The sequence below is a fragment of the Orbicella franksi genome, chromosome 5 (genome assembly GCF_964199315.1).
Source record: "Orbicella franksi chromosome 5, jaOrbFran1.1, whole genome shotgun sequence".
NCBI classification, from domain to species: domain Eukaryota; kingdom Metazoa; phylum Cnidaria; class Anthozoa; order Scleractinia; family Merulinidae; genus Orbicella; species Orbicella franksi.
In genome coordinates this window covers 30224277-30248661 of record NC_138149.1, presented here as the reverse complement: position 1 = coordinate 30248661, position 24385 = coordinate 30224277, and the positions used below count along the sequence as shown (strand labels likewise).

The window sequence follows — 24385 nt, the reverse complement described above, 5'->3', positions numbered from 1 at the left end:
TTGTATACCTTGGTAAACCCTTGTATACCCTTGTATACCCTTGTATACCCTTGTCAACCCCTGTATACCCTCGCATACCCTTGCATACCCCTGTATACCCTTGCATACCCTTGCATACCCTTGTAAACCCCTGTATACCCTTGTATACCTTGGTAAACCCTTGTATACCCTTGTTTACCCTTGTATACCCTTGTCAACCCCTGTATACCCTTGCATACCCTTGCATACCCTTGTAAACCCCTGTATACCCTTGTATACCTTGGTAAACCCTTGTATACCCTTGTTTACCCTTGTATACCCTTGTCAACCCCTGTATATCCTTGCATACCCTTGCATACCCCTGTGTACCCTTGCATACCCTTGTAAACCCTTGTAAATCCCTGTATACCCTTGTATACCTTGGTAAACCCTTGTATACCCTTGTATACCCTTGTATACCCTTGCCAACCCCTGTATACCCTTCCATATCCTTGCATACCCCTGTATAACCTTGCATACCCTCGCATACCCTTGCATAACCTTGTAAACCCTTGTAAATCCCTGTATACCCTTCTATACCTTGGTAAACCCTTGTATACCCTTGTATACCCTTGTCAACCCCTGTATACCCTTACATACCCTTGCATACCCCTGTATACCCTTGCATACCCCTGCATACCCTTGTAAACCCTTGTAAATCCCTGTATACCTTTGTATACCTTGGTAAACCCTTGTATACCCTTGTATACCCTTGTCAACCCCTGTATACCCTTGCATACCCTTGCATACCCCTGTATACCCTTGCATACCCCTGCATACCCTTGTAAACCCTTGTAAATCCCTGTATACCTTTGTATACCTTGGTAAACCCTTGTATACCCTTGTATACCCTTGTCAACCCCTGTATACCCTTGCATACCCTTGCATACCCCTGTATACCCTTGCATACCCCTGCATACCCTTGTAAACCCTTGTAAATCCCTGTATACCTTTGTATATCTTGGTAAACCCTTGTATACCCTTGTATACCCTTGTCAACTCCTGTATACCCTTGCATACCCTTGCATACCCCTGTATACCCTTGCATACCCCTGCATACCCCTGTATACCTTTGCATACCCTTGTAAACCCTTGTAAATCCCTGTATACCCTTGTATACCTTGGTATACAAGGGTTTACAGGGGTATACAAGGGATTACAAGGGTATACAAGGGTTTACAAAGGTATGCAAGGGATTACAGGGGTATACATGGGATTACAAGGGTATACAAGGGTCTACAAAAGTATACAAGGGATTACAGGGGTATACATGGGATTATAAAGGTATACAAGGGTTTACAGGGGTATACAAGGGATTACAAGGGTATACGAGGGTTTACAAAGGTATACAAGGGATTACAGGGGTATACATGGGATTACAAGGGTATACAAGGGTTTACAGGGGTATACAAGGGATTACAAGGGTATACGAGGGTTTACAAAGGTATGCAAGGGATTACAGGGGTATACATGGGATTACAAGAGTATACAAGGGTTTACAGGGGTATACAAGAGATTACAAGGGTATATAAGGGTCTACAACAGTATACAAGGGATTACAGGGGTATACATAGGATTACAAGGGTATACAAGGGTTTACAGGGGTATACAAGGGATTACAAGGGTATACGAGGGTTTACAAAGGTATACAAGGGATTACAGGGGTATACATGGGATTACAAGGGTATACAAGGGTTTACAGGGGTATACAAGGGATTACAAGGGTATACGAGGGTTTACAAAGGTATACAAGGGATTACAGGGGTATACATGGGATTACAAGGGTATACAAGGGTTTACAGAGGTATACAAGGGATTACAAGGGTATACGAGGGTTTACAAAGGTATGCAAGGGATTACAGGGGTATACATGGGATTACATGGGTATACAAGGGTTTACAGGGGTATACAAGGGATTACAAAGGTATACAAGGGTTTCTAGGGGTATACAAGGGTTTACAAAGGTATACAAGGGATCACAAGGGATTACAGGCTTACAAGGGTATACAAGGGTTTAGAAGGGTATACAGGGGTTTACAGAGGTATACAAGGGTTTACAGGGGTATACAAGGGATTACAAGGGTGTGCAAGGGTTTACAAAGCTATATAAGGGTTTAGAAAGGTATATAAGGGATTACAAGGGATTACAAGGGTTTACAAAGGTATACAAGGGATTACAAGGGTATGCAAGGGTTTACAAGGGTATACAAGGGTTCACAAGGGTATACAGGGGTTTACAGTGGTACACACGGGCTTACAGGGGTATACAGGGGTTTACAAGGGTTTAAAGGGGTATACAAGGGATTGCAAGGGATTGCAAGGGTTTACATAGGTATAGAAGGGATTACAAGGGATCACAAGGGTTTACAAGGGTATACAGGGGTTTACAAGGGATTACAAGGGTTTACAAGGGTATGCAGGGGTTTACAAGGGTGTATGAGGGTTTACAAGGGTATACAAGGGTTTGCAAAGGTATACAGGGGTTTACAAGGGTATGCAAGGGTTTGCAAGGGTATTCAAGGGTTTACATGGGTAAATGGACTCCCACGGGTGTTATAGGCATTATTATGGGATAGCTGCGAGACTATATGGAGAAAAACAAAACCAAAACCAAGAAGAAACCAGTGGAAAACGAAACGACAAAACTAACAAGAATGCAACTCCTCCTACTGTGTCAAGTTCTCAGGTATGACATCATGTTGATCTGTGAAAAACTGTCCATTCTGGTGAACCCTGTGATGTAATAACATCAGTCTATTTGGGGGTGGGTGAAGGGGTTGTTGGGTTGTTGGGTTATGGCTGAGAAAATTTTTATTAATTAGTATTTAGCATGGACTGTTTATTAGTAGTTTATTAGTATTAATTTTAAATATTAGTATTACCTGATGATTTTTAACCGTGTATAAAGAAATGTTAAATAAATAAATAAATAAATAAATAAAAGAATTCAATCCTCTATTTGCTTGATGCCATTGAAACTGAACTGGAGGGCCACTAGGAAGTGGTATGGGGCACAACATAACCCAGATTCATAATATTTGCTATCAGAAATATATATATATTTTTTGGATATGATACCAAAGAAACCAGGTGGTTATTGTTTCAGGATAGCCTGAAGCTTATCAATGGTGTTTAATACACTAGTGCTTTCATTCTGTAATTTAGGAGATCAGCTCCAAGCCTGAAGACATGCCTGTCGCTGCTGAATCAGATTCTTGCTCCTCCTCATCTAGTGATAGTTCAGACTCGGAAAAGGATGAAAATGAAGGTGATGATGAGGTTGATGAGAAAGATGTCGAAAAGCTTAACAGCCTTATGACCAGTGTAAGTATTCATCATTTGACAATCTCAAATTGGATGTACATGTAACAGGAACATATTTACTTGTAACTTTACCTTTTAGAGACTTCAGCTTTAATTTGTATTAAATTATAGTCACTATATAATTGCAATATGTTCTGTGAGCTGGCTGCTTGAATTTGATATGAAAACTAAAAGGAAAATTGAAAAAGCAACAACAAACAAACAAATCAATGTCCAGGTATTCAGCACTGCAACTTGCTAGATTGGAGGACTTCATCTTAACAACCAATCTTGGAAGCAAATGCCAGAAACCAGAAGTTTCATGAAGGGTCGGGCATGGGGTAAATTGAGCAGCTGTCACTGGATGATTTTGCTTGCCTGGTATGACCATCTCGAGGAAAGTTCTTCTTATATGGATTTCCAGTTCAAAATGTTTTGCCCACTTGTGAAACCAAGCTATGTTTCTGCTGAAAACATTAAATTAAACCCCTGCATAAATAGAACAGTAATGTGTTAAGAATTTCAGTTGGTGGGAGGCTTCAAGAGAAGTTACTTATACCACTAGCAGGATTTAATTATTGTTAACTGGGAGGGAGGAAAGGGAATGAGAGAGTGAGGGAGGGAGGGAGGGAGGGAGGGAGGGAGAGAGGGTGGGTGGGAGAGAGCGAGGGAGGGACAGAGCGAGGGAGGGACAGAGGGAGGGAGGGACAGAGGAAGGGAGAGAGAGGGGGGAGGAGGGAGGAGGGAAGTATATATTGTTCAATTCTGACTTTTAACATTAAACTTTGCATGACAAAACTTCACTTCAGTTAATATGATATTGGAAATGCAACTGAACAACAGTCATGATAGCTGAATGTTCATTTATTTGGAAACTTTTACATAACACATGAATGACACGTATGTATTTACAGAAATTAGAAAATTTGTAGTAGATAATTTTGCGTTTGATTTTATGGGTTATTACATGAGAGAGTAAAGTATTACATCCCGTACAGTACTTGTAATAAACTACATTTTACTGTACACAGTTCAGTTGTAAATTATTTCTTAATTGTACATCATGTATTTGTTTTAAAGCAGTACTCGTTACCTTGTCACTTCTTAGTAATAGTATTTTACAGTTTAATTAGTACAGGCGAAGAGCCACTTTGTGGAAACCCTTTTTAACAAAGTCTGTATTATTTATATTTTAAAAATAGTAAATACAGTTTAGTTAGTACAGTGTAACAGGCGAAGATCCACTTTGTGAAAATCCTTTTAACAAAACCTTTATTATTGATATTGTAGTAATGATGAATTATTTTATTCAGTTTTAGATGGATGAAAAAGATATTTTAACAAAGAAAGGAGGCTTCAACACACTTTGTAAGTATAAACAATTAGGGAATAGAAACGTTAACGTAAATTCTAACCTTAAGTACTTCTTTCAAATTTTTCAAAACTTTCTCGAGTGCTTGCATCGGTCAGTGAGCGTTTTGTGAAAAACTGTAGCCTCAACTCAGATGGCTAAACAGCCAATCAAAGCGTCCGTTACGTGACGAGAATTCTTTTAATAGTACTTGCCCTCTCATGCTACGAAGCGTAAAAATGTACCACGCAATTCCTCTGCATGTATGTACATGTAGTTTGCGCATAACCATCCGTTTAACACGGCTTCAAGCTTGCCGTCGCTTTTCTCGCAAAATCAATGTTGATGTTAAGTCTTTGCAGTCATGATAAAATTATCAACCAGTAGTTCCCTCGATTTTTTTCACCTATTTTCTTTTTCCTTTTTTGCCATCGGCGACACAAGGAAATAACAACAAGGAAGCTATATACAATGTAGTAGAAACCATACAGAGATAACTGGAAGTTTATGTTTTCGTCGTCTTAAGATACTTTGTGCAGATGTTTACTTAGGCTGAAATCTATTTGCGTTCGCCGGCTTCCTGACAGTTTATTTTATTTTCTTTGGCATCGACGTTTCATGCTTAGGAAGTGTGCAAAAAAACCCTGATTAATCTTGGGTGATGTCTTGATATCTTTCGAGCTCTTCTTTTGGCGTTTCATCTCTTGGTAAACTTTCAAACCCACCCACGCATCCAGAGCAGCGTATTCAATCTGCATTAAATGCAGAGGAAAGTTTTCCCAGTCGGTCAGCGCTAAACCCTTGTCGAGCTCGATACCGAGAAAGTGTTCCGCCAGGGCTTTGAGTCCGATCTTCTGAAGACCCAGAGATGTCGCCATATGCTGGGTGTCCACTAATCCTCTACAGACCAAACCGCTTTCTCTTGTGAGCTTTGAAGCGTCTTTATCGATTGCGCTTCCGATTTTCAGGATATTTTCATCCCTCAGAATCGACTCAAGGGACTCCGGCATCTCGCTCATGTGGTAAATATGCAACACCAAGCAAGATGTTTCAACTCCTAACTGAAGCACAGCTGTCTCGTTTTCAGTACCGCCTTGTTTCTTGCTAACAAACTGAGGTTTCTGTTCAGTATCAAAGCCAACGGCCCTAGTTGAGCAGTCTACGATATGTTCACTCAGCCACCTTTCTGCTTCAGTTGCATTTCTTGTGTAAACAACCTGAACTCCAGCAGCTTTTGGGGGATGCGTTATTTCGTGTATAATCGTTTCTTCTCTCCCTGCAAATGGGTTAAACCGTTGATACTTCGCTGCCGGCTCGTAATCTGTCACTGGTGCATCTTGAATTGGGCGAAGCAGTCGTAAACGCGCCGGTGTTAGTTCTTGTTCGTCTTCCGACGATGTACTGTTTCCAGAGTTGTTTACAGTAGAACTCTCGACACCACGCCGTCGACTTCTATCCTGTCTGCGAGCTTTCGCTGGTGCATCTTGAAAAGGGCGAAACAGTCGGCTTCCAATTCCATCTTGTCTGTGAGGACGAGAAACTCCTTTATCCCTGCGCTTTGACCTCCACGACTTCAACCTCAATTCTTTCCTTTCTCTTTGTGAGCGGCGAGAATGACGATGTTTTTCCACATGCTTTGATGTTGATGGAGCAGGTGATGCCCGAGTGTTTCGATGCTGGATGTATTTTTCCCAACGCGAAGACAAGGGATGTTTAGGGCGCTCGTGGTAATCTTCCGCTGCATCGATTGCAGGTCGCTTCCTTCGCTTTTGTCGTTTTTCAAACTCGTTTTTAAACATTACTAACTGGTTGTTATATCAGGAAACATACGATTGATCACTGCTATGAAAACTTTGTTTCCGTCAAGACCCGATGAAACAACACTATGTCTGGGCAGGAACTCTGATCACGTGGACAGTGTAACAAAATATTGACATATCTGTTCGTTTTTTTTGGAAGTAAAAAAGACCTTTCACCCACACTTCACAGTTCACATCACTTACTGCAGTATTCACGCACTATTCTTGTTTAAATCTGCTTTTTGTTTTAGAAGTTTATAACTCAGTTTGATTTTTTTTAAAAAACTTTGTCTCAGAACATTTTCTTTTACTAAAGATTAAATGAGATATGCAATAAAGCGAAGATAAAAACGTAAACTGGCTTAAAAGGAATCCTCAAACAAAAACCATCCAAACTACCGCAATTGCATTATCAGAATGATATATTGAACGTTTTATGTCGTGAAGCAAACTTTATTTTGATATTGTTTTCAACCACACAGTATATAAACTTAACTAGTTTCAAAGGATAAAACTTCTTTCCGCTTTGTTAGGTGCACTAGTAACTTATTTCTGTTGGTGGCGCTATAGCCTGCGAGCAGGGTCACCTTTGAGTCATGCGCGCGATCGGAGAGCAAAGCGATCCAGCGGGAAGAGGCGCCAAGAAAGTCACTTTCTCGTCTCGCGGCTTCGCCTCTCGATTTCTTGCTCGCAGCTACGCCGCGCGCGCTTGTGTTCCAACGTGAGCCTGCTCACAGGCTGGTGGCGCTAATTCGTTCAATCTCTACAACACGCTGCAAATGCAATTGAAACAATGAAAACAGTGGCGAAAACTTCTTGCGTTTGCAATGAAAAATATTTGTTTCCCAAAGATCAGAAGATTATAGGCTCGACAACCAGCTGCTGTTCGAGAAAGGGTTTCGGGAAGGCACCTAGACTGGACGAGAGAGAGCGGCGGAAATTGAGCCTACTGAGACGATTGACTACTTATAATCAATCATGTTTCTTGGTCATTCGGTTTAACACCCATACACTGATATTAGAATTACCCAAGTTTAGTAAAAGGCAACTGGAACCAAACCAGTGTTGATCATTAAATGGTCGGCCACAGACTGGTTGGATATTTTCAACAACAATTCCGGGATCGATTTACATGTATCATCAGTTAATGTAATACTTGCTGCACATAAGATGGGAAAGAAAGCAAGACCAAAAGCAAGAAACAAAATGACAATAATAAAACCAAGACGGAGTAAACGGAGAAAGCTTTTGTTTTTGCCTTCCCATGGTACGTGCAAATCCCGTTGGCTTTCATCTCTTGGTAAATTTTCAATCCTATCCAGGCATCCAGAGCAGCGTATTCAATCTCGCTTAACGTTAAAGGAAATTTTTCCCAGTTGGTAAACACGATCCCTTTGTCGAGTTCAATGCCAAGAAGTTGTTTTGCCAGAGCTTTGAGTCCGATCTTCTGAAGACCAAGAGATGTCGCCATATGCTGGGTGTCCACTAATCCTCTGCAGACCAAACCGCTTTCTCTTGTGAGCTTTGAAGCGTCGTTATCGATTGCGCTTCCGATTTTCAAGATATTTTCATCTCTCAGGATCGACTTTAAGGACTTCGGCATCTCGCTCATGTGGTAAATATGCAACACCAAGCAAGATGTTTCAACTTCTAACTGAAGCACAGCTGTCTCGTTTTCAGTACCGCCATGTTTCTTGCTAACAAACTGAGGTTTCCACTCGATGTCAAAGCCAACTGCGGTAGCTGAAGAATCAACGATGTGAGTTCTCAGCCACTTTTCTCCTTCGAGTGAATCATTGGTGTAAACAACTTTGACACCTGTAGCTTCAGGGGGACTTTTTAGTTCATGTCTTTTTGTTCGAGGGGTCATAAGAAAACGTGGTGTTTCTTTCAGAAGAGGCTATCTGTCGACTATGTCAAATCGGTGATATATGGTTACAGATTCGTCTTTGGTAGTTTCTGCGCTTTCACCGTGGAAAAGAAGCTGTGAACGCGGTTGTTTTGGTTCGTGTCCACGTGTCAGTGTAGTGCTTAAGCAAAGTCGAAGCCTAGCCGCTTCATCCAGTTTGGGTGGGCCCCAGAACTTCAAATCTGCACTTCGTGTATAAGGAAGACGCGAATGACGATCTTCCTTCGTACTATGTACTTTGAATTGGCAAATCTTGCCTTCTTTGAAGATCTGGGTGAAAGTTCATCGAAAACTTGACCATCCGGTATTTATCCAGTCGACAGAAATAGCATCTTTGTCGCTATTCCAAATTTGATTCTGTGTCGATGCAAATCATTTAAAGGCCCCCGCATGCGCGAATTTTGTATGCGCCAATGGGTCTGCCCGCGTGCACCAGTTCAGAGGGACAAATAATAGACGTCAAGGAATTAATAGCTTCTAAGCGAAAGAAACTTGGTTACTACTGGCTGCTCCATGTCCATCCCAAGAAAGACTCCAATTTAGAATTTGTGTGACAGGTCACTTTAATAGTCAAATGAGTTTGTACAAGAAAATGAATTTTATAATTCGAGTTTTCGATTGTTGATCGATGCCTGCCTGTCTGACAACCTGCTATTAGCTTCAAAGAATCCATTTTGATTGGTAGTTTTCATTCAAAGCAGTCATTATAGTCAAAATTATGACATGGTCGTTACACAAAAACATTACACAAATTTATTGTCACCACATACATAAACGCAATTCACTCTTATAATTTGTTTTAATCGTTCTTCGCGATGTTCTAATTCTATTTTGTAATATTTCTAAGCATTTTAACGTCCTTTGACTGTGGTCGTTATAGAAAAAGGACAGAGTTGTACTGGAAGGGTTTCTTTTACGCCCCTGTTGTTCAAAGATCGGATAACGTTATCCACCGGGTAAATTACTATCCAGTACATTGCCTGCTTTGTTTTGTTCACTCATCTACACACGGAATAGCTATTTATCCAGTGGATAGCCGTTATCCACCCTTTGAACAACTGGGGCTAACTACCCAGAGAGTTCCTCAAATTTTGCTTTCAAAAACGTTCTTATATTTACATGAATTCGCTGGGAGACAGCGTGGCTGAGTAGTTAGGGCGCCGAACTTGACATCCAGATGCCGCGGGTTCAAGTCCCGCTCCGACCACTAAGCTGGAATCGAAGTTGTTTCTCGGTAGACCCTAGTTGAACTCTTCGGCCATGCTTGTAAATAGCCAACTGGTCTGCCTCCCACCTGATGGGATTTTTAAGCCTATGATGTTCATTTGAAATATTTCTTTCTTTCAGTTTAAGTGGCATACCTAGCTAGTTATAGCTAAGCGAATCGACCACTATAAACATTCAACATTTAACAACAGCAATTCTTTTTAACAAGTCCCCAATAGCAACAGACGTTAACACGTTGCTCCAAGTTATGCTTTCCATGCATTTGCTATAGTTGTAGTTTGTATAATTTGTTATGTAATCAATATAATGTGCTCTCTTTGCATATCATCTGGTTACTTCTCTTACCATGTATGCTGGATCATGTATGGTTGTTGTGAGGAGAAATAAACTCCTGATCTCTGTTTTCATGTTTTCAGGTGAAGACCTTCAGCTAAGCGAGTCTGGTAGTGATAGCGACTGATCATGGCCATGCATCATCTCCAGAATAAATATAAGGAAATTTTGTCCCACTGTTATTGGATGTTACTATTAGAATGACCTTCCCTTATCTATACGTAACTTAGCGACTAGGAAACGTTTTAAAAAAGCACTCTTCCAGTATTATTTTGCTCAGTATTAATTAACTCATACCTCTTTCTCTCCTATGTTGAGTTAACTTTTTTACCCTAATTATTACTGTCAATTAAACAAGGGCATCTAATTAGCTTGCTATAGTTTTGCCCTTTTCCATTTCTCCTCTTACTTGTCTACTTTATATTTATCTTTGTAATTTTAGAATGGAATAAATAAATAAAATGAAAATGAAACGAAAATGCCGAGGTGGTTTAAATTAAATAATCCTGTTTCAATAGTTATATACATGTACCAGCATTTACAATAATTTAATAAGTACGGTTTATTACAAAAAAAATAGTGATACAGCACATATACGGTATGTGTCTTAGTTACTACGAATTTTATAAGAACAACATTGTTCTCACCATGATAAAATCTGGTTGTAGCCATACTGAAAGTCTCTGTCCTGCTGTTTTCTCTCAGGATAATATGTATATGAGTTGATTCTCGTCAAAGTAGAAGACTTTCTTGAGCTGTGCAAGATCTGGCCTCAGAGCCACTAATTCAGCTAAATTCAATACCGAACTTGCAAACAGTACTCTATAAAAAAACAAAACAAAACAAAACAAAACAAAACAAAACAAAGAAAAATGTTACAACCTAAAATGAGGGGAAATGAAAATAAATTAGACTACAGTAACAAATCATTATAATATTAATTTTTGATAGTGTTTGGACCTAATCTCATTCCCAGACAGCCAAGACCTTTTTGTTTAGTGCCAAAAATTGGGACCACTGTGCAAAATTGGATGGTGAGCCAACATATATCATAACAGGTACTCTTTCTAGGCATGTTAGTACAACCATTATCAAACTGGAATGCATGTGCAAGATATTAGACCCGGAATCAAGTTGTTTTGTTTCTTGATCTTGATTGTGCCCAGAATGTACGGCGTTTGGTCACTGCTAATGTTCTGGAGACACTTTTGGGTATCGTGAAGGTGTACACTAGAGGGTCTGATGTTAGCCATCCCATTCCTGCATTTTTTCTGCTACCTCTGCTGCTCCCAAAGGGAGGAGGTGGGTACATTTGTACTACCAAGCTATATGGGTATGTGTCCTGTAAAGGGTATGGTTATCAGGCAGTTTAGTCGGGGATAGGGTATTCAGACAGTTTTGGTCTAGAATATTATATAATTCACCAGGAAAGTGGCCAGTATGTAAATAATTTACTCTAGAACTGAGTGAGAATAAGACAGTGAAAACTTTACATTAACAGAATTACAAATCCGGGCAAAATCTGTGAAAGATTTGTGACAGATCTGATCTGCTGACAGATCTGGTAGTGATAATGGTTTTGCATGGAAAATAGCTAGTCTGGGATAGGGTACAGGTTTTTGGTGCCAAGAGGGAAGAAGAGGGTTGCAAAATCAAGCTGAACATGGTCTAAAAACGTTTTTAGTGTCCCAGCAGCACACTAACTTACAAAGTACCCCCCCAAACCGGTTACCCCCCCCCCCCGATACTGCTCTTTTACATGCTAGTTTTGCTCTAAAGAGGCTGCAAGGGCTAGCTAATTAACGATACAGATCTGAATCAAGATCTCTCTGTTGTGAGACTCACTTGTAACTGGTTCCGAAAGGAATATTCTGAACGAAGTACAACGCGCTTGTTCTCATTCTCCAGTGCCATTTCTTTGCTGGTAAGCAGTGCAGTTTACAGCTTGGGATTTCCTTCGCCAGTAAATCGACCAGTTGCTTATGTGATCCGCCATAAAACGGCTCAATAAGGAGGCCTGTTACACGAACAGCTTCGCATTTTGCTTCCTGATCGCAAGGGGTTGAAGCCAAACACGAATTCCCGCCAGTATGTTCAAGCGCCATTAAAAACGACGAAAGATTTTACAAGCTGACTGTTTTTGACATCACGACCTGCACATTACTTGCTTGTTTCGTTGCAAACTAGCTGTGGTGCCTGGAAAAAGACCTGATAACAGGACAGGATGTCTTTTCCAAAACATACATCCAGCCGCCATCTTGATTTTATAATTAACCTGTTCGGTAGGTACTTCATATAAAGACAATCCAGGTGATACATGGCCACTCGGAATACGTATCATATATGAAGTATTTACTGGCCTCTGGGTAAATGCTGCAAAGTACATTGCAGGCTGTTGTTATTACATTTTCAAAATGGCGGCCCAACCAGGCGAGAATGAATTGGATTTTCCATTCAATAGCAATCGCGAATTCGAACTGAAACTTGGAAGTAGCTTTCATTCAAAGGGAGGACCAAAAACAGCCTTTCACACAATACGATGTAAGCTTGATTTTGTTACTTTATAAGCTTAAAGATTCGCGACGCAACTACGCAACAAGACTCCGGCCAATGATGGCAGCTGCGCTACTGAAAATAAGCTTGTAACATTTACATTAAGTTTGCTAGCGTTCAGTCTGTTAATTTAAGCTCAACCTCTCTTCAGTGACGGCAATGTGATTGTTTCCGTACTTTTAATATTTCTTATTTTAAAGGTATACTCCTTAAAAAATTAGTTTTGCTTGCTGCATATAATATAAGCTTACTTTGCTAAAATAACTTATTTTTATAAGCTTAACGTACAGGTGTCCTAATATGAGGTGAAAAAACTTATCCAATTTTTAAGCAAATATGACGAAAAGCTTGTATTCAAGTACAAACTGTTGTTGATTTTCTCACAATCTGCCATTCTTAGGTGTATGTGGGGTGTCTTGAAAATAAAGACCCCGAAGACCCCCTAAGACCCCAAAACTTGAAATCAAAGACCCCCATTTTTTTACATTTATTTTTTTTTTGGGGGGGGGGGGTAGGGGAGTGTTACTCCTCTCCCTGGAATTCAAATTTGGTGGGTAACCTCATCCCTCGCATTGACCTCAATAAATCAATTGATTGATAACTCAAGCCAAGAGATTAATGTGCTTTTCGAAAGTCATGTATCAAGGGAATTTCAACAACGTAATTGAAAGGTAATGATTTCACTTGTGATTTCCGAAAAAGATCTGGACATGGCTCAACGATTTCCGGGGAAATGATTTAGTTCATATTTGAGGCTAGTTTCAAGTTCCCTCTCCCATCCCACCCCCACCCCCTTCGAAAAAGACAAGTTTTTTAGGACGGGTGTAAGGAAAAAGGAGGGAGTACTGGGGCAAGGGGGAGAACAGTACAGTTGTCAGTTTGTCAACCTCGTGCTCTCTACAGGAGATTAAAGAGCGGAGGGTGGTACATATTTTAAAACTCCACTCCTTCCCCTCAGAAAAAGACAATTTGGGGGGGAAGTGACAAAAAGAAGATTGTGACAAAAAGTGACAAAAAGAAGATTCTGATTGTATGAAAAATTACAAGAATGGCCTCCCCTCGATCCACTACCTCAGAAAAAGGTGATTTTTTTGGGTGTACTGAGGAGAGGAGTACCCTCCACCAAAAAAAAAGAAATCTAAAAAAATGGGGATCTTTGTTTTCAAGTTTTGGGGTCTTAGGGGATCTTAAGGGTCTTTGATTTTAAGACACCTGGTGTATGTGTGTGGTGTGGAAAAAGCAGAACACATACATGTACTTACCTGTACGTAAAAATCAATTTTGTTGCAAGAGCAGTGCACTTTTGGTTGGCAGAGATCAAACACCCTGTGCATGCTCTGGGAAAAACGAAAAACTGGAACTAAGAGATTATATTCTCAGTGAATGAGATTGCCTGCAACTAAACCAAATTTCTGGCTGAAATTTACCTTTGACAGCCTGGGTGCATTGCAGGTGCAACACTAAATTGTATAACACTCTAGTCAGTCACAACGAACACTGAAAATCCAGTGAACCAAACAAGACATGAAGCCGTCACTGTGGGGGAAAAAGTGTATTCATGAATGAGTTGTGTTTGGTTTTGGTTCTATTTGGCTGAGAATGGTGGGATTTTTAAGCCAATCAGGAAGTATAGTAATGCATACCAAAGCAGTTGATGCTCAATTTGTGACAACTGTAAAATGCCGTCATTCATCTACCATTTGAGAGAAGCTGAGATGAAAATCACGTATGTTTGCCTATTTTTAAGATTAGCACAGAAATCATAAAAAAAAATTTAAAGTTTACATGGCTTTGGGGATGCTGTCTCATCATTGGAGACATTTGGTCTATAACTTGGTCTCTGTTCACCCTAAAAGCATGAAACTTGGTCAAATGACTACTCTCAACGTGATCTTTCATGTGGTGGTGTCAGTTTATCAATTGGTTAAAATTTGAAACTTGCCCCAGTTCCCTCACAATTTTGGAATGGCCTATTGAATACCAGTCCATGGAAGATATACTGAGGTGCTTTCAAATGCCAGTACACAACCAACATGTAGACATAATGTTGTACAGCTGTACGTCAAAATGAAATTCAGGTTAAAATTATTTTCACCTAGTTTGATTCTCAATTTCCTTTGTCTTGTAACCCTAATTACTCATGATCCATGAATAATTAGGGTTAAGAGACAAAGGAATTTCATTTTTTAATCTGAATTTCATTTTGACCTACAGTGTACAACATGTACGCTACGGTAAATAAAACTTCTGAAGTCACATGTACATGTGCATATAAATATGTATGACTGGATTTATGAAAACCCCGTTAATGAAAAATGTATTCCTTTGTACTTATCTGACTCTGAGCTACACACTAATTAGTTTTTGATTTTTAGTCTCCTAAAGGCTTAAAAGAACAATAGAAACTTACAAAAAGGAAGACAAGAGAGTGAAAAAAAAAAAGACTGACATTCCGTTAATTATGTTTTTACATCATCTACTTTGGAGTTCTCTGGTGCGAAACAAAATGCTTGAGCAGCCCAGTCTAGTTTTCATAAAAACCAGTTTGCATAATTCCAGACATATGTACAACACATATTGCCCCTTTAGCTTTAGGGAAAGCAAAGGTTTATTATTCCTTTGAAAGTGACTCATTGAATTCATACACTTTATCATATGATACAAACTTCCTTCACTGTACTTGATGTACTTGACAGATGATTTCAAGCCTGCATCAGTAGATACCACAAGACCAGCAGAACTTGTTGTAGGTGATACAAATGAGATCACTGTCACTGTGCCTCATGTACAGGTACTGTACTAAACTAAAATTTTCTTTCTTTCTTTCTCTTATTTTGTTTCTTTAAGAAAATTTAAACATGCTGTCTGAGATCAGTCGTTATTTTAGGCGATGTATGACTTGTTGGTGATTACCATGCATGCATGCAATTAGTCTACAGGGGAGTGAAGGAAGGGCAAACTAAATTACTTTGGTTCTCATTTTACAATTGAACCCTTGGGCCATTTGTTTGAAAACTTGTTGATGTTAACTCAGTGAGAAATGTTAACAAAGGTATTAATTTTTCTTGTATAAAATGCTTTTCACTTAGTTTGAGATTATTTAAACTGAAGGACAAACAAGATATAAACAAGAAATTTCACCAAAAAAGTTACAAATTAAATTTAAATTAAAATTATTGCTAATCCTGGGTTAGCTGAACCAGGCCCTGATCTCAAACTTGTAAGGAAAATGAAAATAAGTTTCAGGTAGTGAGGGTTTAAGAGAAAATTACTTACCTTCGAGATGAGTGGGGATAACCAAGAGGTGACCAAGTTTGAGATAACATTTTTCTGCTGCATAATCTTTTATTTTGCTTTTTTTTTTTGCTGTTGTTTTGTTTTACATGTAGGATTCTAGTAACACTGTTTATCGTGGCTCAAAAAGGAGCTGCACAAAGGAATTTATTTTGGTGGTGGACAAAGACAAAAAGGTATTGTATAGGAGGCTCAAAATATATTTTTATATAAAAAATAATTTGGTCAGTTAAGTTTTTTAACAAGTGTAAACATCAGTTCTTGCTACATGTATCTCCTTGCAGATTCAGTGAGAAAGCTGACTTAGTGTGTGATTCTTTGCGAACTTCAGTAATAGATAACTTGTTAAATGTCAAAACTAGTTTCTCTTCATAAAATTACATTAAGAAATAACACAAAAACAAGTGTCATGTCTAATAACACAAGTGGAAGTTTGGGAGAATGAAAAATGCTGTGGGAAAGGCCTTAACACGAGCCGAAAAGCAAAGTGTTTCCACAGCTTTTTCAACTTTTTCCAAACTTATACGAGTGTTTAATTGATAACTCGATAGCCACACAGAGAACATGGTTATTAATTCTTTCAAAAAATTCTGCAATGAAAACAAGAAAACAACTTGTTTACTTCAATCATGAAATCGTAAATTTATTCTCTTTGCTCATGCTATTATTCTGTGAACAGCTCGTGCTAGTTTTGTGTTTCTTTCAAGTAACAGAAACACGATTTTAAACCAGTCAGTAGGTGTATTTACTTTGGGCTAAATTTTCTAAATCAAACTGAATATTTATTGGTGACAATTTTGTTATTGGTAGCAGCATCCCTGGTACATGGAAAATGGATGTTTATTTATTTATTTATTTATTTATTTTTTTGTCTCATATGAATTTATTGTCATTTAACTACAGCAAATGAACATGTACAGGCTGTATCATGCTTGTAATAATTTATTACTTCCAGACTACAACAGATTGTACTTTATTATATTTATTTCTTCACCATTAAGTAAAAACCTTTTTTTTTTTCAAATTCCTTCAGACATTTACTTTGGAGAGAATTGAGTCAGCTATTCCGCAACTCAAGAAAGTTAGGTAATATATACTTGATATCAACTTGTGAGTCAGACGTTGTCCCTAAATTTGTTTGATTTTGTTCTAAGTGGATATTGTTTTCTTAAACATTAATAACTTCAACCAACTCTTTTTGGAGGATTTTAAAATGATGCATTGAAATAAAAATGATCTATTTATAGATTATTGATTACAACATAGGATGCCTCACTTTATCCAAGTACCAAAATTGTTATTAATTTATAGCTGATCACCTACTGAAGATATTTTAAGCTGTCTTGAAAACACTTTTAAACACTTGAAACTTCTATATCCTGGCTATTAAGGGATCTTCCTTACTATGTAAACAACTTTCTTGTGTTTTTGTAAGGTCTTCAAATCAGTCCTCCAAACCAGTGAAGCTACCTGTGACTCCTTCAACTGCGACACTCACAAAATCTCAGAAAAACAAAACCAAAACCAAGAAGAAACCAGTGGAAAACAAGACGACAAAACAAACATCGCCAGTCAAGAATGCAACTCCTCCTTCTGTGACAAGTTCTCAGGTATGACATCATGTTGATCTCTGAAAAACTGTCCATTCTGGTGAACCCTGTGATGGACTAACAACAGCCTATCGGGGGGTGGGGCAGCGGGAGGTGGTGTTGAGGTTGTTGGGTTGTTGGGTTATACTTATAGCTGTGAAAAGGAATTTTAATTTCTTTTTGCCTCATGCCACTGAAACTGAACTGGAGGGCCACTAGGAAGTAGTATGGGGTACAACATAACCCAGATTCTGACATTCATGATTTGCCATCAGCAATATTGATACCAAAGAAACCAGTTGGTTATTGCTTCAGGATAGCCTGAATCTGATCGATGATGTGTAATATGGCAGTGCTTTCATTCTGTAATTTAGGAGATCGGCTCCAAGCCTGAAGACGCAACTGCTGTCGCTGCTGAATCAGATTCTGGCTCCTCTTCATCTAGTGATAGTTCAGACTCGGAAAAGGATGAAAATGAAGATGATGATGAGGTTGATGAGAAAGATGTTGAAAAGCTTAACAGCCTAATGACCAGCGTAAGTATTCACCATTTGACAAGTTCGCGTTCCGCATAATGAAATAAAACTTGGTTAAACTTACAACTTCTGCTGACTTGCAACATTTTGCTTTCATTGCAAGACTTCTATTAATTTTTCATATTAAACATTTCGTTCAGTGAAGTGATGCCCAGTTTGACTACTGTGAGTCATGTTCTGCTCACAGTACAAGTACATTTGTTATGTGTATACATGTACATTTACATTTAATTGGAATTGAGCCAAAGAATGCCTTTAGGCTTCAGGGGTTTCAAAAAGGGCCAGGCAGTGGGCAAACTGACCGGTAGTGAGGACCATTTTGCCTGCCCGGTGTGATCATGTAATGGAAAGTCTTTCTTAAAAAGAAGTTCAGCTCAAATAGTTTTGCCCGACTGTAAAAACCAGTTGCCCTTGTGCTGAAGTCGTTAATGAAATCCCTGAAGCTTAGGCTTAATTTTAATATTTTGCTTTCAGTAAAGTCGTAATTTACATTTATGCATAATAGCATTAGAACATCAATTAGATCATTCAAAAGTATCATTAACTGGCAGTCTGAAATGCTACAAATGAAGCAACCTGAACAGTATTGATTTAAAGGGTTGCTGGGCTAATTCTGAGTTTGTGTCATGGTTGGGTTATCATAATGTGTTCCAGAGACTTGGTTCTCTTAGCTTTTTTTTTTTTTTTTTCACACTTACATATTAATAATTTGGTTTTGGGGGAACCCTCCAAAAATGAATAGACCAATTTTGATATATTAAAATTCAGCCTAACACAATAGACCTCAGTGCGGGGCTCCAGGGAATAAGCCCCACAAACTGTGTAGTTATTTTCCAGAGCTTCGTACTGAGGTCTATTGCTTTAGGCTGAATTTTAACATATTGAAATTGGTCCATTGACAGAGACAGGATTTTCTAGTTGTTAGTCTGCTTGACTCCAGATCCATATCAACAGTTCCAGGTTGGAGTCCTCGCTGTGTTCTTCACTAAGACACATAACTCTGGCAGTGCCTCCATCCACAAAAGTGTCGGGGACTCAGAATTTTTTCTTTGTCCCATGCTCGTGTCATGTTGATTAATTCACCTTCACATTTCATTACCGAGCTTAAAATTCACCATCTTTATTAACTTATCACTACTCACGATGAATTCGATAGCATTGATCCTAGCAGTATGCAGGACACCTGTCATATATGAACTCAGTTAAATGACCTCGCCCTCCATGAGTTCTCGTAGCTCAGTGGATAGAGCACCCACCCAGTGTTCAGGAGGTCATGGGTTCAATTCCTGTCGGGGACTCAGAATTTTTTCTTTGTCCCACGCTTGTGTCATGTTGATTAATTCACCTTCACAGTGTAGAAATGGTTAGGGACTACAGTGTACATGTAGTTAATTTATGGGACGGGCCAGAGTTGAGCATCCCATCTATTTGTGTGTGTGGGTGTCATGGTGGTGCAGGAAGGGGCGGGGGAACTGTTTGTCTCAGACTTGAAAATTTCATTTTTCTCATAACCACTTGTTATTGTTTTCAATAGATGGATCAAAAAGATATTTTGGCCAAGAAAGAAGGTTTCAACACACTCTGTAAGTATAAGCACTCTTCCAGAACTATCTAGCGTTCTATCTAGTTTTACTACTTAGTATCTAAAGGTACAATCACATGTATTCTACATGTACGTTCTGGTTTCATCACCATGTTTACACTACCTATCGCAGGCTATTTACAGGTGAATTTCCGTCTGCGATACAGGCTAGTGCATGTAACTGCATGGTACCAAGTAAAACAAGGAAATAATAAGATTATGACTGATAGGTAATCAGGTAATCTTCTGGAATATTTTGATTGACTTTGCACTCAACAAGCAAAGTAAGCGGAAATATTTTCTGTTTAACCGGCCAAAATTCAGTCAAAATTTATCTTTCCCTGCCTCCCTACAGTGTATACAGCCCATATAAGGAGTACCCACTTATTTTAATTTGATAAAATGCCGTATTTAAATAAAGGGCTCCATTCATCATCCATCCCTCTAGAAGGGAGGGGATAAACGGTCAATGTCCGTAGGCAGAAATTGTTATCAGATTTAGCTGCAATGGGATTCATTCCAACTTTTTACGTGATATTAAGCGCTGAGAAAACAAAAAGGAAAAACAAAATGAGAAGCGTATACGCCAATACATGTGCATAGGACACAGCAGGAGACTGTGACGATGTGCCTTGTTGAAATTGAACAATAGCGTGGTAAGTTTTCACGCCAGCCCAAGCATCTAGAGCAGCGTATTCAATCTGTCTTAACGTTAGAGGGAAGTTTTCCCAGTTGCTCGTGGCTACCCTCTTGGATTTTTCGAGTTCGATACCAAGGAAGCGTTGTGCTAGTGCTTTCAGTCCAAATTGCTGCCCGCGCTCTGTAGTCTGAACCATCTTTTGAATGTCAGTGATTCCTTCGCAGACCAAACCTCTATGCCTTCTTAGTTTCGAGGCGTCTTCCTCGATGCCCACACCAACTTTCAAGATATTTTTATCTCCTAGAATTGAAATGAGCAACCTTGGCAACTCGCTCATATAGAAAATATGTAAAACTAAACAAGATGCCTCGACTCCTAATTGTAGTACGGCCGTTTGGTTTTCGGTGCCGCCATCTCTTTTGCTTACGAACTGTGGCCTCCACTCGATATCAAAGCCGACAACCCTGGCAGAGCAAGCTGTGATATGCTCCGTCAGCCAGTTTTCTGCCTCAGACACATCGTTGGTGTAAACAACTTCAACACCCCAGGCTTCGCTCGGGTGCGTTAGAAGGTGCCTTCGTGTTCTTCTACGTGTTCTTTGTCTTTCGGATTCTTGAAAAAATGGCCGCCGCGAGCGTGCTTGTTTTGAGTCAACAGCACGTGTTCCTGTAGTGTTCATGTTGCTAGCGTTGTATCTCTGGAATCCATGTCGATGGATTTCTTCGTGGCGCCCCCGTCTAGGCTGAGCAGACATGTCAAATAATTGATCTTGCTGTTGTTGAAACCAGGCGTGAAAGATCTTTGAAATATTGTTCGACCGTGCAGAACTTGGCCAGACAAATAACGTCCACGTTTTCCTGCTTGTATGCGTATTAGATGCTTAATTTATCCGGGAAACACATTTGTCGTTACACAGTAAGTTCCTACCTTTGATAAGGTTTCGTTGTGCAGGGCTTGTTTTACCAGTTTGGTCACGTGAATTTTACGTAACAGAATCTCATTGGTCAGCAGATTGGTTACAGTGTACTCGTAAGCTCGTAAAGCAAGCATTCCAAGATTTGACAGCGGTTTGTTACCTTGGACAGATTACGATTCAATCTTACGTTGAAACTAAGCTCAATTATGGAGTCATGTCAGGGTCATCGTTTTATTGGCGATCACGCTAATACGATAAACGGAAGTTAGGGCTGTGCCAATGGGTTTTGTTTCATAGTTTTTCCACTCGAAAAGATGGCCAAATTAGATCGATGTTATAAATAATAATGGTATTCAAAACCAGATTTTGCGACTTAGGGATTCCCTGACAGTATCATGATAAGAATTTTATTATTCTGGTTTGAAAAGCGTGTTTAAAAGCTCCACCTCTGTAGTAGATATGAAGTATCAGTAGTCGATTTGAACTGCGTGTTTTGCAAACTTGTGCTCAGTACTGTTTTGATAGACAATGCATGGACGTTTTCCAACCAAAAAAAGAAAACTGATAGTTGGGTGTTATGTAACGATGCTGTCTTAAAATCCATGTTATTTTTCTTACTAATGGCGCAATTGGTCAAAGGTTGATTAGTCATATTATTATAAACTCCGTGAGCGGGTAAGCTGAACCGAGTCCTGTGCTGTGATTGGCTACCCGAGCAGGCAAGATGGAGCTATCTTGCCCGCTCGGGATTACGCGCTGTGTCCCGCAAGAAAATTTCTCGGAAGCGGGGACCGGTTCAACAAAATTTTCTTTCGTAATTTATGCCGTGAAAAATATTTTCCGTGGCAGTTAAAGATTTCCTGTTGTCTCTGTATCAATGGAATTGAAAAACGAGAAAACTGAACGTGTACATGTCAACGAGAATGAAAACAAAACAAAACAAAACAAAACGAAACAAATGTTGTCGAGTTTCATGAATTTATTTTGCAACAAGCTTACGTAAAAACACAAAATGACATGAAGGCATGGAAGCGGTATTATTTCCAAGAAAACGGGAATAGGGAACTGTGGCCCTAAACTGTGGTTCTGAGGGAGAACTGAATTCGCTGTTGTGCAAATGCTTATAAAATCGTGAAGGCATTAGACACCACAGTACGAGCCTGTCAGTTTGAAGTCTTTTCAACGAAGTCTTCAACGCTCCTTGAACAAAAGTGGCTCAAATGCGAACGTTGTTGAGGGAGACAACTTCAAACTCTCAAGAGAAGTTTTGAGTGCCAAACGCCGACAACTTGCATGTTGTAGAACATGGCCGAGGAAGACAAGACAAAATCCGTTATAAAGAACGCAAAGAAGAACGCAACGCAAGTGAGCAGTCGCAGATCACAGATCACACCTCTCTTTACCTCTCCCTCTGTATGAGTACATGTATACATCTATTTCAAAGGGATGGTTCTAGCCCCAGGCCACAAGTGTTACGTCATTTCTCTCAACTCCAGTGACCTTGATAAGTCTAGTTCGCTTCGCAACGCAGAAAAGAGGGGAAAAGACAAATTCTGGATAATTCGCTGGAGAGAATCGGTATTGTAGTTAGAGACAACTCATGTGTATGTAAGACAAATAGAATTTTAACTCGTGGACACTATATTTTCTTCTATTCAGGTGAAGACCTTCAGCTAAGCGAGTCCGGGAGTGATAGCGACTGACAGCCTTGCCGAGTTGGTTGAAATCTAGTTTATAGTTTATTTAATTAAGTTACTGTAAAGAGAATTTTTGATTGTACCCAAGGTCGTTGGGGCACCTGACGTGACAAATTCTCTCGAAGAATGCAGTCGTTATTCAATTTTCTCCATTCCCTGTCTCATACGCACAAAACAATGTTGGAATATTGTGCCTAAATTGGATAGATCAACGACCATCAACATTAACATTGTGTTGTGGGTGGTATTAAAAACTCATTCTGTTAACTAGGAGTTTTATTAATTACTTTTATTCGTTGTACTTGCCAAATAGTACCCGATATTTATTTCCTTCCATTTTGAGTAAACATTTTCTTATTTGCTAAGCGTTTCAAACGCCGGTGTCAATGAAGAAAATCTCCTTAATATTCCCAGTTTCTTTAAATTACTACAAGGAGGAATTTGATTTTGTACTGAACCAGATAGTAGGGAGCTCAAGCAACGACGACGACGACGCCTAGTCAAAAATGAATTTATATTTTACCAGCCAAATTCGCAATTGTCTAGATCTGTTTAATACGTCGATGGCTCTACAAACGTACCCAGGCTAAATATGCAATGACAGCGTTCACTTCTAAATGGAACGTTCTTGATTTGCAGAAGACGGCAAAGAAATGTACAAAGATTTATAAACCAAGTGCACAGCTGTTGTTTTGCTCATTACTAGTAAACCTTTTGTCGTCGCGGTTTTCTGAAGTTCCCTAATTTCGATCAGTTAACGGAAACGTCTTTCTTGCATCGTCTTAACGCAAAGGTGGATGTACCGAAGCGCCCCATAGCCAAGAGACGCGTTTGTTTGCTTGAACTAATCGTCTGAAAAGGAAAATTTGTTGAATTGCTATGGTCGAAACAGGTCCTTTGTATGACTCACTGAAATTACAGATCATTCGTACTTTCTTGAGTATAGTCATAGAATAATTACTCAATGGTGATTGGACAGAACTAGAGAGTTAGTTGAAACATGCATGTGTGCAAATTCTACCAGTTCCTTGTAGTTTTTGCGCACGTTGATCCTGCCAAAAAATATCTTCAGATCAAATTCTTGTTTACAATTATATGTATTTATGTTGATATGGAAGATTTGTTTGTTGACATACGAATCTGACGTTAGATCAAGACAAGGCTTGCCATCCCAGCTTGTTGTAAATACTTAAAGAAAAAGGACTTAATAACATGTAAATAAATAAAAAAAATGAGCTGCAAGAAAAAAATATGTCGTTGTGTTATTATAAAGTTCAGGGGTTGGGTTCAATGATCAGAGCAGCCTTGGTTTCTAAGCCCTCACTACACTGTGGCATGCGGTTGCACGCTCTATGGAAAGGGAAAACAAGGTAGAGGAACACGGTTTGCGGATCTTGAACGGTGTAGCCTAAATTCTTCAAGTTCATCGTTTGAAATCCGTGTTAATTTTCTCCATCCTTGACCATCGTCATTCCTTTATGGTTTATTATTATCTCTTTGGTGTTTTTCCATCTTAGTAAGCTGCTTTTTTCAGGTTTCCTTCACTGATTTAAATATAATTTTGTACGCGGCAAAAATGACTCAAAATACTGTGACTGACATTTCATTCAATTTGTCGCGCAACAGTGTTGCCTTGCA

At 39.3% G+C, this 24385-nt stretch overlaps 5 protein-coding genes and 1 pseudogene across 8 annotated transcripts; 2 read left to right on the top strand and 4 right to left on the bottom strand.

Moving 5' to 3' along the window:
• The first annotated feature begins 1614 nt into the window (after positions 1 to 1614).
• On the top strand, positions 1615 to 10079 carry LOC145488141 (uncharacterized). Of its 3 annotated transcripts, none has more exons than XM_081466938.1 (4): positions 1615 to 2704; positions 3184 to 3342; positions 4641 to 4689; positions 10024 to 10079. In XM_081466938.1, the coding sequence occupies exons 1-4, from the start codon at positions 2555 to 2557 to the stop codon at positions 10065 to 10067; spliced, it is 402 nt and encodes a 133-aa protein (XP_081323064.1). In that variant the 5' UTR covers positions 1615 to 2554; the 3' UTR covers positions 10068 to 10079. The 3 variants fall into 3 exon arrangements, with proteins under 3 accessions (XP_081323064.1, XP_081323062.1, XP_081323061.1); XM_081466936.1 differs by lacking the exon at positions 10024 to 10079 and having other exon boundaries at positions 1615 to 1842; positions 2011 to 2704; positions 4641 to 4811; XM_081466935.1 differs by lacking the exon at positions 10024 to 10079 and having other exon boundaries at positions 4641 to 4811.
• Positions 4825 to 6554, bottom strand: LOC145488112 (uncharacterized). Its single transcript, XM_081466902.1, has one exon. The coding sequence runs from the start codon at positions 6469 to 6471 to the stop codon at positions 5266 to 5268; it is 1206 nt and encodes a 401-aa protein (XP_081323028.1). The 5' UTR covers positions 6472 to 6554; the 3' UTR covers positions 4825 to 5265.
• LOC145488132 (uncharacterized) lies at positions 6870 to 10669 on the bottom strand. Its single transcript, XM_081466926.1, has 2 exons — positions 10588 to 10669; positions 6870 to 9692 (listed from the first exon to the last, which is right to left on the bottom strand). Exon 2 carries the CDS (start codon positions 8339 to 8341, stop codon positions 7616 to 7618), a length of 726 nt encoding a protein of 241 aa, XP_081323052.1. The 5' UTR covers positions 8342 to 9692; positions 10588 to 10669; the 3' UTR covers positions 6870 to 7615.
• LOC145488143 (tRNA-queuosine alpha-mannosyltransferase-like) lies at positions 10425 to 12250 on the bottom strand (annotated as a pseudogene). The gene is made up of 2 exons (XR_014049479.1): positions 11786 to 12250; positions 10425 to 10762 (listed from the first exon to the last, which is right to left on the bottom strand). The product of XR_014049479.1 is annotated as a tRNA-queuosine alpha-mannosyltransferase-like (transcript).
• A 15-nt stretch (positions 12251 to 12265) lies between these two features.
• Positions 12266 to 23466, top strand: LOC145488128 (uncharacterized). Its single transcript, XM_081466920.1, has 9 exons — positions 12266 to 12481; positions 15190 to 15284; positions 15883 to 15963; positions 16821 to 16873; positions 17223 to 17397; positions 17751 to 17912; positions 19447 to 19495; positions 22710 to 22765; positions 23387 to 23466. The coding sequence occupies exons 1-8, from the start codon at positions 12355 to 12357 to the stop codon at positions 22751 to 22753; spliced, it is 786 nt and encodes a 261-aa protein (XP_081323046.1). The 5' UTR covers positions 12266 to 12354; the 3' UTR covers positions 22754 to 22765; positions 23387 to 23466.
• LOC145488127 (uncharacterized) lies at positions 19491 to 21158 on the bottom strand. The gene has a single exon (XM_081466919.1). It carries the CDS (start codon positions 20886 to 20888, stop codon positions 20022 to 20024), a length of 867 nt encoding a protein of 288 aa, XP_081323045.1. The 5' UTR covers positions 20889 to 21158; the 3' UTR covers positions 19491 to 20021.
• Positions 23467 to 24385: the final 919 nt, after the last annotated feature.

Coding starts and splice junctions, on each gene's coding strand:
- LOC145488141 (XM_081466936.1), top strand. CDS start 2,555: ATGGACTCCCACGGGTGTTATAGGCATTATTATGGGATAGCTGCGAGA. Junction 2,705..3,183: donor CTACTGTGTCAAGTTCTCAG/GTATGACATCAT, acceptor TCTGTAATTTAG/GAGATCAGCTCCAAGCCTGA. Junction 3,343..4,640: donor TTAACAGCCTTATGACCAGT/GTAAGTATTCAT, acceptor ATTCAGTTTTAG/ATGGATGAAAAAGATATTTT.
- LOC145488112 (XM_081466902.1), bottom strand. CDS start 6,471: ATGTTTAAAAACGAGTTTGAAAAACGACAAAAGCGAAGGAAGCGACCT.
- LOC145488132 (XM_081466926.1), bottom strand. CDS start 8,341: ATGACCCCTCGAACAAAAAGACATGAACTAAAAAGTCCCCCTGAAGCT.
- LOC145488128 (XM_081466920.1), top strand. CDS start 12,355: ATGGCGGCCCAACCAGGCGAGAATGAATTGGATTTTCCATTCAATAGC. Junction 12,482..15,189: donor AGCCTTTCACACAATACGAT/GTAAGCTTGATT, acceptor TGTACTTGACAG/ATGATTTCAAGCCTGCATCA. Junction 17,913..19,446: donor TTAACAGCCTAATGACCAGC/GTAAGTATTCAC, acceptor TGTTTTCAATAG/ATGGATCAAAAAGATATTTT.
- LOC145488127 (XM_081466919.1), bottom strand. CDS start 20,888: ATGTCTGCTCAGCCTAGACGGGGGCGCCACGAAGAAATCCATCGACAT.